Consider the following 16,719-nt stretch of genomic DNA (forward strand, 5'->3'; position numbering starts at 1 on the left):
ACCCTCGCCCCTCAGACGCCTGCTTCCTTCCATCTGGATCGAGTCTCCTGCTCTCTGCTCCCCCTGCCCCAGAGGGTGCCCTCCATCCTAGTCCTGACCCTGGTTTCACTTTTCCTTGGGCCCTTGTGGCCCTGCCCCTGTGACCATGAGTTTCCAGATCACAAGGCTTGTGGCTTCTTGATTGTTATTCTCTCTTGTGAGTGGATGACGTCCACCCTTAGAAAGCCTCCAGCATGGGCTGGGCCTTCTCATTTGAATCGCCAGATTCTGCCACTTCCTAGCTCGGTGACCTTGGGCAAGTTACTTACCCTTCATCTTTCCTCTTCTTTAAAATGGGAATGACGGAGAGTCCTTATCTCATAGGGTTGATATGGGATTAAATGAGAAAGCAATGCACAGACAATGGGTATGTCATCAATAACTGTCCCCCGGGTTTAATATGTTGCTGCACAATTATTAAGGCTTCTCAGGGACAAAGAGTTTTTTGTAATCTGTCCTCACTTCCAACGGATTACTCGTCCGAGCTGGATCGCCAAGGCCGGCTTTCACACGCTCTCTGTAGCTACTCGGGTTCCAGTACGGGGCGGAAGGGGAGGGTGGGGGCGTGGAGAGGGAGCGGGAGGGGGGCGCGAGCGCACCCCCGGTCACAGCGGGAGGGCAGCGGCAGGGTGATCGGCGCACGGCCCGGGCTGCCTGGAACTCCTCGTCACACCTCTGCACCCGGCCCCACCCGCGCCGAGCTCTCCCGCACGTAGGGCTCCTTCTGGGAACTGTCGCCCCGCGGTCCGTGTGCACAGCCCTGTGCGCTCGGCCCTGTGCGCTCGGCCCGGTGCGCCCCGCCGCCGCCGGTGACTCAGCGAGGGGCGTGTGCAGGCGCGGCGGCCCGGGCGGGCTTTTGCACGCGTCCCGGCCCCCTGCCGCTATAAAGGGAGCCCACCGCGCGCTGCGCTCCAACCCGCCTCCTCGAAGTCCTAGCGACCCGCTTAGCAGCCGCCCTCGGACTCCAGCCACCACTTCGGCTCGCCATGGATCCCAACTGCTCCTGTGCCACCGGTAAGGGGACCAGGTCCGGGGCTGGGGACGCCGGGTGTCTGTTGGAGAGCTAGACGAGCAGTTTCCGACGCTCGTCCTGCTCTTCCTAACCCCTGGGCTTCAAGGTGCTAATCCCTCTCTAAAGCGTTTGGTCCGCGTCTCTCTGCCGGCCTCCGCTTTACCGAGAGCTGGGTGAGCAGTGGGGCTGGCGGAAGGTCCGGGAAGCGAGGCCGGGCTCCTGGCACCCACTCACTCGGTCAGGCCTCCGGGACCTTCCTCACTTGCGTCTCTCCCCCTTGCAGGCGGCTCCTGCACCTGCGCCGGCTCCTGCAAATGCAAGAACTGCAAATGCACCTCCTGCAAGAAGAGTGAGTGGAACCCTCTTTCCTACCCCCCAAGTGCCCTCCGCCCCACCTTCTATTCCCCCCTGAGGGGAGTTTAAACAGAGCAGTTGGCGCCCCTTTGGGAGGGTGGCACCTCCACAACGGGCCCAGTCGGGAAGGACGGGATTTCTTATTAATCGCTTATCCCCTTCTCCAGGCTGCTGCGCCTGCTGCCCCGCGGGCTGTGCTCAGTGCGCCCAGGGCTGCATCTGCAAAGGAGCGTCGGACAAGTGCAGCTGCTGTGCGTGATGTGGGGGGGAGCCTGCCCCCCGGTGTAAATAGAGCAACGTGTACGAACTGCAGTTTTTTGTACAACCCTGACCCGTTTGCTACATTCCCCCCCTTTTTTCTATAAAAAGACATGAATGATAATAAAAGTTGTTGACTTTATTCTGACTGTTTTTTCTTGGCGTACCCACCAGGGCTGGGGTGGGGGTGGGGGGTGGGGGGAAGTGCAGGGATATGGGTTCTGAGCCAAGAGTTGTTATTCCCTAAGAGCCTTAAGGCAAGCCAGGTACCTCAGTGAGAAGCTCTAAGGGCGCTGGGTAGATACAGGGTTCCCAGTGCTGTCATGTCAATGTTGGTGGTACAGAAACTTCTCAATCCCGAATTCTCATTTCTCTCTGGTTTCCCTGCCCAACTTCAGTCCCTCACTGGATTTAAGGCTTGAAATTAACTAAAGCGTGGAAAACAACTCCCTGCTTGCTCGATGTCAACATGGGCTTGAAAATCCTTGTAGTGAAGGGTCAGCTTTTTGTTCCTTGTCCATCTCAGACCTAAATCTTGGTGAATAATAATGACTATGAAATGACAGAAAAGAACACTACAAAGTCCACATTTTTAGATTCAACACACAATTTCAATACATAAAGATCAAATTATAACATGGGAGATTTTAAAATGCAGCACAGGGCTCATCAGAAGTGTGTACTGGGCACTGGAAACAATTCCTAAACGCCCGCAATCGGTGGGCCACAAACACCTGGAGTGGCACGGCCCCTGATGCCCCCACAGGGGGCCATCACTCTTGGCCTGCCCAGTGTCACTGATGGGATACCTGCTATCCCCCTGAGAGCTCGCTGTTTGACTTGGCTCCAAATGTTCCCAAGTTCCTCCCTCCGGCAGGCTGAAATCTGCCCTCCTCCAAAATCCAGCTCTTGGCTATTTGAAACCAGCAAAGTGTGTAGGGATTTGGGGAGAATTGCCCCACTTTTCTCACTGAGTGGGAGTGTGCCTGGGAATGGGTTCCAGATGAAGGACTTCTGTCAGCCTGCGCAGGGTGATGTCTGGCCCTGCAGCTTGGAGGGAATGACTTGTAATTAATGACAACGGTTAGTCCCCCTGGCTATTTGTGGAGGGAGACGCTATTTGATGTAAAATCAAAGAGAAAGACAAGTCACGTGGACCAGAGTCAGGACCCTGCTTGCCCACAAGGCCCTATGTGAAGAGGGGATCACAGAAGCCAGACTGGGCCAAGTGCATGGGTTTTGGTGTCACACATCCTGGTTCACAGACTACTTTGTCACAAGTGGTGAGTCCTGCACAGGTCGCTGAAACCCTCTGAGCCTCCATTTCCCCATTTAGAGAAAGGAGATTATAATCTCTAAGTGAGGATATATAAGTTATTAGAGTGTCCTGGCTCCAGGCTAGGGCTTACTAATCAGTGGCCCTTAGAATCACTATGTCCGCACTGACATTCGTGGGAAGAGAAACCCTTCTGGCTCCCAACAAGTTCCTGGGGAAAGGCTCATTGGTTTAGAGGCATTACTCTGGGATGGACGTTAAGGGTGGGATCAGACACTTGCTGAACCCGAGTTCACAATCTAATGCGATTAACTACTTAACTGAGGGTGTGATTAACTAAGGGTAATCTAGCTATAGGTCTATCTCCAATTTATTTGCAAAGTTATCTAGCTACACCTTCCCATTTCTCTGTGTTTGGTGATGACAGTCTTCCTCCTTTTGATCCCAGAGATAGGTGTGAGGAGCTGCAGAATGTCATTTCCTCACCCCTTTCCATGATTCATCTGTTAATGATCTCCTTACTGGTTTGAGTCACTGGCTTCTTTATCCCTAACACCTGGGAGGTCGGAGTGGAGGGTGGTGGGTGAGGGCCCAATGATGCTTCAGTCAGCCTGCCTGAGTGTGTGTCCCACCTGTGTCACTTAGAGCCACGCGACGTACCCTCTGTGTGGCTCAGTCTCCTCCACTGTAAAGGGGCAAATTAAACCATGTGGGTCATAGGAGTGAATGAATTCATACATGTGCAGAACCTACTGTGGGTCTGGCACATGGTGAGTGGTCTGCTACAATACTAGCTATTCCTTTATGATGCTTCTGCACAGCCTAGGGGAAAAATATTAACCTCTAGGCGAATTATTAGCCAGGGCTGGTGTGTCCTGTGTTGTTCTCGGCAACCCTGTGAACCTACAACCTGCAGACAAAACAGAGTCCTCTATTCCACCAAATAGTAATGGGCATGAAAAATATGCAGTTATGGGAAGATGCCCTGTGGGGGATCCCCAAAGTCCCCACAGCCAGTGGTTCCGGGATGAGAACAGGAGATAGTACGGCTGTTAAGATACTTTGCATATGCATGACAAGGTGATAGCTTGATAATCGCAGTGGTACTGCTCCAGGGCAAAAGGTACAAGTGACTCCCAGGATTTAAAAAGAAAGGCTCGCAGCCTTGAGAGGAAGGAGCATGTTGGAGAGCCTGATAAAGGGGCGCCATGATGTAGGAGGATGCTGTAGCCGCCGTGTGGGAAGCAGTGAGCAGCTGTGCAGTTTGTAGTCAGGATTCGGCCACGCGGCCTGGGCTAATGAGAAAGCAGGCCCGCTGCTGCTTTGATCGTGCCTGCTCCAGCTGACTCCGAAGCCACCAAGGACTCTGCCTTGAAGACCCAGACTCTATCTGGACTCCTGGAACTCAGGACATATGGAGAGGACACTCTCTTAGGACTTGTGCCTTTCCTGGACTCCGCCATGATCCAGTGTAACATGGGACATGCTTTTTTGGACTATTATATGGAGGCTGTAAGGGATAAAGAAACCAGTGATTCTCAAACCAGTAGGAGATCATTAACAGATGAATCATGGAAAAGGGGCGAAGAAATGACATTCTGCAGCTCCTCACACAGATCTCTGGGATCAAAAGGTGGAAGATTGTCATCACCAAACACAGAGAAATGAGTAGATGTAGCTAAATAACTTTGCAAATAAGTTAAAGACCTACAACTAGATTACCCTTAATTAATCACACCCTGAGTTAAGTAGTTAATCGAATTTGATTGTGAACCCAGATTAACCGGTAATGGAGAAACGGAGAGGGAGGGGGAGCTAATCGCATTACTATAAAACCAGTTTTCTTTGTCTACTTCATGTGCCATGCCCCTGGCTGGCAGTGAGCCCGACTCTGCAGACTAGTGAATAAATGCTTCGCTTTGCTGCTCAAGTCCTGTGTCCTAGTGTTTCATTGTGAGCGTTTCTCACAGGGCTGAGGACAATGGACCCCAGATCCTGAAGGAGAGAGCTGACAGATAAGGGATGGGAAACTTCTGGGCTTGGTTTTTTTTTTATAGCCTTTGAGGGAACAAGGGTGTCAGACTGTACTGGGACTTGGAGGACCTGAGCCACCACCTGTGCTGAAACAAAGGAGGTCTGCGTCACCAGCCAAGCACCCCAGCACGAGGTTCCCTGTTATCAGAGGCAACTGAGGCAGAGCCGCCAGCATCCTGCTGAGGCCTGGTTTCCCTCCCCCTTGAGCATTTCACAGAAACAAGGGCCATAAATCTCTTGGACTTCCTGTTGCCAAAGCAGCCATCCTTAATCAGAGGACATTGTTGTTTCGCAAACAGCTATGCCAAGGACTCTGGAGCTGACCGGCAGAGTGAGTCCCCCTCTGGGGTCTGCTCCACGCCCTTAAAGTCCCTCTACCCCTTCCGTTGGTGCTCTAGTCCTTTCAAACTCAGCCGCCTGCTTGAACATCCCTCGATAATGGCTTTGAATTGGTCCACCTGACTTCTCCCTTCTTCTGGGCACAAACCTTACAAAGGGAAGTGCTGGGTCCCGTGGGAAAACAGGGCTCTGAGTGGAAGTGCTCCCAGCACCCCCAAGGTTAGAATATTGTATATAAAGACCTGTTTTTCTCAGCACTAATTGTTGGGTTTGACACCAAGGCACCATGTGAACAGGCCCCGGTTTGCTCAGTAACAGTCTCAAAAACCCAAAGAAACCTGCTATTTTTTTCTGCTGCCTTCACCTCCTTGTACTTGGAAATGATTCCTATTTCCTTTTTTTCCCCATTTTTTTAATTGTTGTTCTATTACAGTTGTCCCATCCCCCCCTTTTAAAAAATATATGGAAAGCAAACTATTTTACCACTGATAAGAATCTGTCTTATGCAAGACATTGGAGATAGCCAATTTTATTGTTATAACATAGTACTATTATACTTATTTATATTATTAATTATTATATATAATTATTATAAATATCTATATATTTCACTATGGGTCAATCGTATTGCTGCCATGGTTGAGCTGGCAGCTTGCTGTTGTTAAAATGGCTTGCTTCAAGCAGTAGAGGGTTGTCAACAGACCTCAGCCACAGGCTGGTGACTTTGGGACCTTCTCCTTCCCTTGAAAGCCTGACTGCAATCCACTGAGTATACAAATACCCAGCGATGCCACCTTGGGCAAGGAATTTAGAGTCCTTGTGTTGAAGAGGTCTTGTTAGCTAAAAGGGCTCAAACGTGAAAGTATTTCCCTTGTGGGGCTCCGGTGCGGGTGCAGAGATGCGCAGAGATGAAACCAGGGCCGGGCACTTGGTAAACGCTACGTCCGGCTAGGAGGTGAAACTACTTTTACTGCTGTGTTTTTCAAAGCCATGTCTTCCCATCCCCTAAAACGATCCCTCCTTTGGGGTATTCCATGCTGTAGGAACCTCCAGGAGTGGGATATACCAACAGACTGCGGGGAGCACTAGCGTTTTCTGCAAAGGATGCCGACACACGTGTCCGTGGATCCCCCCTGCGATGGAGATTTGCAGGGTGGAAGGAGGCGGAGGCCAGAGTGGGCAGCAGTGCGGTCCCATGTCGGGGCACAGGGAGAAGAAATACGGGCGGGAGGCCGAGGTCCCACTGCACACGGTCGTCTGCACACAACGCCCTCGGCGTTCTCCTCCATTCCTGCCAAGTCAAGGACGTGAGCGGGAGGGGGTGTTGCACACGGGCTCCTGGAAGGAGCAAAGCAGAGGACAGGGCCACGAGACTAGGTGTAGAGCAGATGTCAAGGTCGCAGGGGCGGGGTTTCAGTAACAAGGGCCTGCAGATCGGAGGCGACTGCCCCCTGTGCAAAATTGGGAAGGGTCAGGCCTGGAGGCTGGACACGTGGGCCACAGGGCGTACAGGCCCCTCATGTGATCAGGCGTCAGCACTGCAGCCCGCACGGTGCGCACGGAGCCCCGCAGCGGGAGGGGAACGGTGCGCCCGGCCCGCCAGGGGCGCCCAGCCCAGCCCAGCCAGCCAGCGCGCTGCGAGCGGCGCCGATTCCGCCGCGCAGGGAGCAAGAGCCACGGAGAGAGAGGCCTGTGCCCGGGCCGCCTCCGCTGGCTATAAAGTGAGCACGCGGGCTCGGGGGGCGCCACCACGCGCTGCACTAGCGCAAGTGACTCTTCTCCTCTAGCTTTGGACCCCCTGCCTCACCTCTGATGGGAAGGGACCCCAGTTGCCCCTGCCCAGAGGGGCAGAGCCCCAGGCTCTGGCGCTTAGGAGGCCGCTTTCCCAGCCCCACAACAGTGTCCCTGAGTTGAGAGGGGGAGTGTTTTGAAGTTGAGAGGAAGTGGACTCCTGCAGAGAGAGAGCAGGTTCCGTGCTTCCCCTCCCGCCCCCCCCTCTCCGGGGAGCCAAGGGCCTTCATCCCCCTTTAGAGCATTTCCAGCCTCCCATCAGGTGATTGGGAGGCGCTGCTGGACCCAGGACTCTAAGTTGTCTGTGGTAGCTTAGAGGCAGGGGACAGTGTACCTTCTGCCCTCAGGATATAAGGTCCTGCCGCTCAGACCCAGCCTAGCTGAACTGGGTCTGGAGCCTGGGACCATCCCTGCGGGGTAAATAGGGAGCCACTGTGGGTTGACAGCTGTCTCTTCTGCATCACATGTCTCACTTCCTGTCTTTCTCCTCCTTGCAGGTGGATGGACCCTGCCTCTACGCCGCTCCTGCAAATGCAAGGACTGCAAATGCACCTCCTGCAAGGAGAGTGAGTTGGGAGCCTTCTCTGGGAACCTGGGGGCTGGGCGAAGGCAAGGGAGGGAGCCCAGAGCTGGTTATGAGTGGATGGTTCTCAGGGAACTGGTCTCCCTTTGCCCCTGGGACCCTATCACTGCCTCTGCGGGCTCTGCCCCATCCTGGGCTCAGATGGGGCAGGACAGCCTTCTCGTGGTGAAGACCAAATGTCAAAGGTCTTACTACGTGTTTCACGACAGAGCATGCTTTTGCAAACTATGGGCCCTCCCGGGGCTGAGGGTTTGTGCTGTTGGGCAGGAAGGTGCCTGGCAAAGCCACCTCTGACCTCTCCTTTTCCCTGCGGCCCCAGGCTGCTGCGCCTGCTGCCCCGTGGGCTGTGGCCAGGGCGTCCACGGCTGTGACTGCAAAGGATCATCGGACAAGTGCAGCTGCTGTGCGTGACCTCCAGGTACAGCCTGCTCCCAATGTAAACAGAGCAATGTCTACAAATCTGCATTTTTTCCCATTCCACCCTGACCCATTTGCCACATTCTCTTTTCTGTGAAATATGTGAAGGAAAGCAAAAGTTGTTGTCTTCACTCTGACTCCAGTTCTTTTTCTGTGCATTGGAAATGAGAAATTTTTGCCTTCCGGGGCTGGGTTGGAGATTATAGAAGTGCAGAGAGTTGTTCTGCATGGAAATATTAGTCCCCAACAAACAGTGTCTTAAGGCGAGCAGATGACTTCCGCTGAGCTCCATCTTCTGTCAATTGCACAGCCTTAGGCCACCAGCTATGAAGACTTGCTTCTAAAACACTGGTGCTGAGGACCATTTTTCAGTTTCTAACATCCATGGATATCGAGTTTTGCAAAATAAAATGAATTACTAAGAAAAATTTGAAAGGACAATATACAAAACCCATTTTGAGGGTCAACACACATCATCGCTATAAATATATGAAGAACCAATAAGAAAATTAGGTATTTATAAACACTGTACAGGTGTTCATTGGAAGTGTGCACTGGGCACTTAAAACAAGTCACAAACTCCCCAGTGTGTGGAGCACACAACCTGGCAAAGCAATGCACACACACACACACACACACACACACACACACACACCACCCCCATATCCCCACAGGCAGCCTTCACTCTTGGCTTGCCCAGTGTCTCTGACAGGACACCTGCCCCCGCACCTCCCCAGAGCTCCTAGTTGTGGGCTGGCTTTGAATCTGAGTCAGGCAGATATGTGCCCCTCCCAAATCCAGCCCTTAGCTACTTGGCACCAACAAAGTGACTAGGGATTTAGAGGAATTACCTGCCTTTTCTCAACAAGCGGGTGTGTACCTGAGAATTGGTTCCAGATGAAGGACTTCGTGTCTGTCTGCCCATGCAGGGTGATGGGGGGTCCTGCATGGAAGGGCGGGGTGGTGTTTATCAGACAGGAGTCAAGCCCTGAGTGACTTGTAATTAATGACAACGGTTTGTCCCCCCAGGCTGCTTGTGGAGGGAAATGCTATTTGATGTAAAATCAAAGAGAAAGCCAAGTCATGTGGACCAGAGTCAGGCCCACGCTTGCCCACAGGTGGCCTGTAGGAGAGGGTTCAGCAGCCAGCATGTGCTCAGAGCGTGGGTTCTGGTGTCAGGCATCCTGGTTCACAGGCCACGACGCCACTTCCTGGCCGTGGGACCAGGGGAAGCCCTTTTCCCCATTTGTGGAAAGGAGATTATATTTCTACGTGAGGAATAAACGACAGTGTCCTGGCTCCAGCCTAGGGCTTACCAAACAGCGGCCCTTTGGATCTCTATGTCCATACTGACACTCGTGCAGAGAGAATCCTTTTACTTCCCATCATGCTCCTGGAGAAAGGCTCGTTGGTTCTGAAGCATTATTCTGGGTCGGAGGCTAGAGATGGTTTAGAACCGTGATGACCCAGTGCTGGGGGGAAGGGGGATAACCGGCAATAAGCCCCCTGGGACAAGACACTGTCACAGCATTGGGACAGATGCAAAGCCGTTCCCACCTATCATGTCACTTGCTCTGCACAGGAACCAGCGAGAAAGTGAAGGTCCAGGGGCTGGAATGATTTGGTCACCTTCCAGAGAGGTTAAGCCACCTGCCCAAGATCACACAGCGCTTGGTCAGAGCTCTGAATCTGTGCTGTCCCTGGGTGTTAAGTCCTGCTTCTCATTATTCAGAGCTACAAGGGTCCTTTGAAATAGTCTTGTTGTGCCCCTGGCTTGAGAGATGGCCAACTGGAGCCCAGAGAAGGCACAGGGCTAGCTAGGCACAGGGATCTGACTGGCACTCAGCGCTCTTCCCACTGCTTCTGGGCCACGTGTTGAGTGTTCTCTTTCATGTGATGTCATGGCGCCAGGTGGCAGGTGAGGGCATGATGCTGCAGACAGCCAGCATGAGCGCCGGTCCCACCTGTGTCACTGATAGCTGGGTGTCATTACCTGTCTGTGTTCAGTCTCCTCCACTATGAAAAGGGCAAATAATAGCGTCTGGCTCTTAGGACTGAATGATTTAACACATGCAAGGAACTTAGAACGAAGCCTGGCGCGCTGTTCGTAACCTATAATATTAGCTATTAATTTACAGTCATCATTCACAGCACAGGAGACATTTGTCTATTTGCAGACAGACGCGCCAGGCCTGGGGTGCCGGCTCTGTGTCCCGTGTTGTTTCACTACCACGTGAGCATGAGGCCAGGGGCCCCCAGCAGGTGACTCCCCTGAAGAGAGGAACCCGCACTAGGGATGTGAAGCATGAGCGACAGCCTGTGTCCCGTCAGGTACAGAGGGCATCACCATTTCTGCGGTCCCCTGCACCGCTAGCTTACCTAACAATGTTGAAAACATCCACATTTCTTTAAATATATTTTTATGAAAAGCAAACGCCATACTACTGCTGAAAAAGAGACTCAGTTTACCTCTAAACAGAGAAGGTAGCCAAAGAACCATAAATATATATATCCAATCACATATATATGTGTGTATATGTATACACATACCCCTTTTGTAGGTATCCCTTTGCCACTCCCAGGATTCGGCTGGACACAATAGAGGGGGCAAGGACATACCTCTGGGCCAAAGGAAAGGTTCTCTCTGTCTCCTTAGGGAAGTGACGGGGATCAGACCCAGGGCACTGCTTCCCAGCACCCTGGCTGTGGGTTACTTATCAACTCCCGGTGCTGTGTGTAATTCTAGGATTTCCCTTTAGGGTTGTTGTTCGGGTTTAAAGAGGGAAAGTAATTAACCAAGCCTGGTATCGACTAAATGGTATGTAATGCCGTGAACACCGAAAGGGAAATAGATTTTTTTGCTTGTTATTTATGCCAGGTCCACCTAGTGCCTAAACTGACCCCTTCCCTGGGGGTGGGGTGGAGGTGGGGGTTGGGAAGTAGTGGGGGGCATTCCATGCTTTGAGAACCTCCGTCCTGGAGGGGAGGGTGTGGACCTGCTAGGCTGAGAAAAGCCCCGGAAAAGTTTAGGCAAAGGAGGACCAGGACAATGTGCCCACTCATCCCTTTGGCCGAGGAGAATGGAAGGAAGGGGGAAGGGGCCTCTATTGTCCGTGTTGCTGTAAACAGGAAACACTCAAGAAGCTGGGGTGGTGAGGGTGTGAGGGGGTGAAGGTCACATCCACCACGGGTCTCTGCACACAGCTCCCGGGCTCCAGGCAAGTCCGGGATGAGAGCACAAGGCTGGGCTTGCACACGGGCTCCGGGAAACGGTGAACCCGAGGGCAAAGACGAGGGGGCCAGGGGGCTGGGACGCGTGGGCTGAGTTCCCGGAACAGCCGGGAATACGGCTGATTGCCCCAGTGGGGAAAATTTTGGGACGGGTCCGAGCTGGGACACCGTGTGCTACACAAACCCCGCCACGTGATCACGCGCCGGAGGTGCCGCACGCCCACACGGTGCGCACGGACTCCAAAAGCCCCAGGGGAACACTGCTCCCGGCCCGGGCAGGTGCGCTCAGCCCCGCCAAGGGCGCTGCCCACGGCGAGGCTTCCGCCGGGCGGGGTGCAAGGGCCGGGGCGGAGCCTCTGCGCACGGGCCGCCTTCTCTGGCTATAAAGTGGGCCCGCGGGCTCCAAGGCGCAAAAACACCTCGGACGAGCACCAGCGCCTCTTCTCCTCTTGCTTTGGACCTCCTGCCTCACCTCTGATCGAAATGGACCCCGACTGCTCCTGCTGCACCGGTGAGAACCCCCGGCTCTGGCTTTAGGTTGCTCCTTTCCCAGGCGGAGGTCGAGTGTCTTTGGGGTGGAGCAGGGAGTATTTTAATTATGGCTGTAGTTGACTCCTGTAGTGGGTTAGTGCGTCCTTCTTAACCAAGCTGCTGAGAGCATTTCCAGTTTCCCTGGGCCTCTTATTTTGGGGTTGAGGGTACTGAGGCTCCAATTTGCCGTTCTCCAGGTTAACCAGTGGGTACGGGGCTGTTGGATTGGGACCCAGTTCTCTGCCCAGGCCTCCGGGCTGTCAAGACTTGATGGGAGGTGGGGCTATTGCCTGTTTCCAGTTCAGGACATACGACCCTGGCCCCAGCCCCTGTCCACCTGGGCTGTGTCTGGAGCCTGGGACCTCCCTTTGGGGTATAATCAGGAGGGGACCCACCTTCCTGGCACTCAGAGAGAGAAAGTGAGGCTTGTCTTTCTATGCCCTGAGTGGGACAGGAGCCCCCAGTGCTGGGTCCTGACAGAGGAGGTGCCGGGAGCCACTGTGGATTGACAGCTGTCTCTTCTGCATCACACGTCTGTCTCACTTCCTGTCTTTCTGCTCCTGTAGGTGGATCCTGCACCTGCGCCGGCTCCTGCAAATGCAAGGACTGCAAATGTACCTCCTGCAAGAAGAGTGAGTGAGGGGCCTTCCTCTGGGAACCTAGGGGCGGAGCTAAGCAGGCAGCTGCAGACCAGTGACCCAGCCTCTCTACCCCGCCCCCGCCCCTACCCCACTTTCCTCAGCAACTGAATCCGAATCAGAGCTGAGAGAGCCACAGAGGTGACTGAGTCTCACCTCTCAACCTAGAACAGAACGCTAAGGTGCAGAGAAGTCACCAAATAGTGTCGAGGAGGAGCCAGAACGAGAACCTGTCTCTTGATGCAGCCTAAGGACCCCCCCTAGTCTCCCGAGCACTTTATGCACCTGAACGTGGTCTCTCTGACCTGGTGCAGCCCTCTCCTTGGGAGCCAGCCCACAGCATCCCTAACCCTCGTGGGCACTGCAGTGGCAGAGGTGTGCTCCCTCTCTGATCTTGAGGACTTCCTCACTTCATTGTAAGGTTCTAGGAGGCCGGGGGCCCTGGCACTGCCTCTCCAGGCTTTCTGCCCTGTCTGGACTCAGAATGGCAGAACAGCCTGGTGGGAAAAGGTCCCACCAATTGTGTCAGGATAGCAGGTGCCATCTCAAACTCAGGGTCGTCTGGGGTTGCGGGGTGGGGAGCTTGTGCCAGGCCTGCTGTGAGCCAGGGAGGTGCCTGGTGAAGCCACCTCTGACCTCTTCTTTTCCCTGCGGTCCCCAGGCTGCTGCTCGTGCTGCCCCGTGGGCTGTGCCAAGTGCGCCCAGGGCTGCATCTGCAAAGGAGCGTCGGACAAGTGCAGCTGCTGTGCGTGATGTGGGGGAGAGCCTGCCCCCCGATGTAAATAGAGCAATGTCTACAAACCTGCATTTTTTAATATTTTTTTTCATAAGCCCTGAACCAATTCCCGTGTTCCCTTTTGTATGAAATAGCTGGATGACAATAAACTGTATCTATACTCTTCTGGCTCCATGTTCCTGATGGTGTCCTGGGAATATGGGGCTTGGTTCCCATTGGGCTGTAGGGGCAACTGTGTTGGAGGGAGGTAGGGGTGCTGGCACAGTAAGTGGGGGTGGCTGAAATGCTTCCTGTTGTCTGGCCTGCCCTTGGCTCTCCATTGTGAGCCTTTTCTCTACCACCTTCTAGAATTCACTGGTCCCTGCCCTTTCTGTGTGTCTGGGTCACTGTGTGTGACCTACTGTGTACACCAGCAATGGGCTCTCAGTGGCGAGGCGACGTGAAGCTTACAGGCTGCTGCGGGGTGAACGCGCAGGAGAAACAGAAAGGCTGAGACTGAGGGCGTGGTCGGGGTGAGACCTCAGAGCGGCTGGCACGGAGATCTGAGAGTCTGTTGGGACAGCGTGAGCACAGGCCCCGAGGCCAGGAAGAGCTTGCCATGTTCAGGAAAGAGAAGGCCAGCATGTCTGGGCCAGGGCGTGAGGGATGTAGTTCACGTGCACTTTGGAGCGGGGAGCAGAGGCCACGTGTTTCACTCATCTGAGTGACCCCCAACCTGGTTACGCAGCTGAGTCGCTTGGCAAGGCCGCCGCCACCCCACTTTGCCCATCTTAGGTCTTAAGACCGTCCAGGTCAGGAGGATCTGTTTTGTTTTTGTTTTCTTTTAAGATTTTATTTATTTTTAGAGAGGAGAAGGGAGGGAGGAAGAGAGGGAAAAAAACATCACTGTGTGGTTGGCTCTCGCACGCTCCCAACTGGGGACCTGGCCCGCAACCCAGGCACGTGCCGTGACTGGGAATGGAACCAGCAAACCTTTGGTTCACAGGCTGCGCTCAATCCACTGAGCCACACCAGTCATGGATGGACCTGTATTTTTAACAAGTACCTAAGGTTGCAACCCACTGACATGGTCACACACAGTCATTTAATGAAATGAAATGAGCTTCTGTCAGGAAGTATTTCTGCCCCGACTGATATTTGAAGCCAAGGCTTTGGGCATGTGGTTGGCTGCACTGGTGGCTGAGGGAACCTGGAGGGACCCAGTTCCTGTCTGTCTGGGGCAGGCAGGCCTTGCCACGCAGGATGTGACAAGTGGCTTCACAGAGTGCAAACCAGGCTGAGAGGGCAGCCCACGCCTACCTCGGGGGCTCACACTGTGAGAACCACAGCCCTGTAGGTGGGCTGATGTCCCAGCCGCCCTTTCCTGCCCAGAGCCTGGCACGGACCTCGGGGGGTAGAGCAGGAGTGTGATGTGGCTCTGCCCTGTTTGGTCTAGATATCCTGGTGCCAAGGTCGCAAACACACCCGGTGCCTGCTGTTTCACAGCTCTGCCCTTGGGTGTCACAGCTACCCAACCTCTCGAGACGGGGACATAAAGTTCTCACCGCAGCTGACAAACACAGTCATCTGACTGGCAGTTTTTTATTTTCTGAGCCACATGTGAAGTGGCATCTTCATTGTCCCGAGCCCCATCTCCCCAAGTGTGGGCGAGGCATGAGCATTATGGATGTCTGTGGGAGACGTTAATTTATAATAGTATTTCTCTAATTTTCTATGGCTGCATCGGAATGCCTTGTCTAATTCCAGAAGTTAATACCGTGTTTAATAGGGAAAGCAGTTTAAATGTGTCACCTCTGGAGCCAGACTGCCCGGCTGGGAGCATAGCGCCACTACGTGGGCAAGTCCTGTGACCTGTCCGTGCCCATATTTCTCATCTGGAAAGGGGGTGCAGTGACAGCGCCTCCTCCGTGGGTTGCTGCGAGGTTAAAGGTGACCAGCACAGTCTCGGGCACGTAACAGGTGCTTGGTAAGTGCTGCTCCCCTCTAGGCCAGGCAGGGTGCCTGACCGTCAGCAGGCGATCCATAAGCGCTCCGAATTTGATTCCAGGAGCATTTATTGGACCCCAGCTGTATGTAAATCATTGTGCTGGGCACGGAGAGGGAAGATAGCGTGTAAATAAGATACAAGCCCTTTGTTGGAGGAGGTCTTATTTCAAGTCAGGAAGCATTTATTTATCACTTCTAGATGCAGCTGTTGAACATTTCTGCCCCCGAGAGAACAGTTCCATTTCACACCGACTCTGGGATAGGCTGAGGGTAAGACAAGCTAAGACAGGTGTGGAAGCCTTGGGAAGAGGGTGTGATTCATCCGACCAGAAGGCCTACAGAAACCCTACTCCTTCCTACCCCCTACCCTCCACCCCGCTACCCCCTACTCCCCTCCCTCCCTGCCTTCCTTTCTTCCTTCCTCATTCACTCCCTCCCTCCCTCCCTCCCTGCCTCCCTCTATCCCTCCCTCCTTTCCTTCCTTCCTTCCTTCCTTCCTTCCTTCCTTCCTTCCTTCCTTCCTTTCTTCCTTCCTTCCTTCCTTCCTTCCTTCCTTTCTTCCTTCCTTCCTTCCTTCCTTCCTTTCTTCCATCTTCTCATTCATTCACATGGTCACTTCTTGTCCAGAACTGATTAGGGCACTGGTGGGGAGTGGGCTGGCCAAGCGGGAGGCTAACTTCTGGAGGAGCGGAAGCTGGCAGGACAGCCCTGCCCAACACAGATGCTTAGTGTGGCTGACACTGAGCCAATCTGATCCTCGCTCCTGAGAAGTGTAAATTCAAGGGGCAGGTGGCAGGAACAAAGGGTATCGGGGACACGTGCTATACCTGGAACTATGTCATGGGAACAGTCAAGAATCCACCCTAAGTGGCAGTCACCAGGGCAATGAGCCCAAGCTACAGTCCTGTTTCTGTGAGAACGCTGATACCTCTGTCTTCTGGGGACCCAGGGAGGCTGACATCTGCTGAGACCAGCTCCTTCCTGCCACCTTTCCTCCTCCACGGTGGCCTCCCTCCCTCCCTCTGCAGATTCTTCTATTTCGAAGGGGGGGGGGGATATGTTGTTAAGGCTGCCTGTTTTTTGCCTCAAGGCTGGCAGTAGGGACTTCTCAGACTGGACAGACTTGGTGTTTTTTTTCTTTTAAGATTTTACTTATTTTCTTTTTAGAGAAAGGGGGAGGGAGGGAGAAAGAATGGGAGAGAAATATCAATGTGTGATTGCCTCTCACGCGCCCCCAACAGGGGACCTGGCCCATAACCCAGGCATATGCCCTGAGTGGGAATTGAACTGGTGACCCTTTGGTTAAGCCACACGAGCTAGGGCATGATTCTTGAGCGCTCCAGGGAGGGGCTGAGACAGGGCAGGGAAGTTGGTGATGTCATGGAGGCTTGGATTATACACAGGACTGCATTAGCCCCTGGGATTCCAGGGGTTGCCTTGCAAACCTGAGGGATGGGATCTGGGTCCCATCAAGACACCTGGCCTGCCTGTTAC

The 16,719-nt window shown here is 53.8% G+C and overlaps 2 protein-coding genes across 2 annotated transcripts; both read left to right on the forward strand.

Annotated features, from left to right (window-relative positions):
• The first annotated feature begins 878 nt into the window (after nt 1-878).
• LOC149993980 (metallothionein-2B) lies at nt 879-1,805 on the forward strand. The gene is made up of 3 exons (XM_090261026.1): nt 879-1,053; nt 1,335-1,400; nt 1,573-1,805. The coding sequence occupies exons 1-3, from the start codon at nt 1,026-1,028 to the stop codon at nt 1,662-1,664; spliced, it is 186 nt and encodes a 61-aa protein (XP_090117152.1). The 5' UTR covers nt 879-1,025; the 3' UTR covers nt 1,665-1,805.
• A 9,950-nt stretch (nt 1,806-11,755) lies between these two features.
• On the forward strand, nt 11,756-13,404 carry LOC149993981 (metallothionein-1). The gene is made up of 3 exons (XM_090261027.1): nt 11,756-11,845; nt 12,432-12,497; nt 13,165-13,404. Exons 1-3 carry the CDS (start codon nt 11,818-11,820, stop codon nt 13,254-13,256), a joined length of 186 nt encoding a protein of 61 aa, XP_090117153.1. The 5' UTR covers nt 11,756-11,817; the 3' UTR covers nt 13,257-13,404.
• The last annotated feature ends 3,315 nt before the right edge of the window (nt 13,405-16,719 follow it).

This window comes from Furipterus horrens, unplaced genomic scaffold (assembly GCF_987537825.1).
Source record: "Furipterus horrens unplaced genomic scaffold, mFurHor1.1.pri manual_scaffold_13, whole genome shotgun sequence".
NCBI classification, from domain to species: domain Eukaryota; kingdom Metazoa; phylum Chordata; class Mammalia; order Chiroptera; family Furipteridae; genus Furipterus; species Furipterus horrens.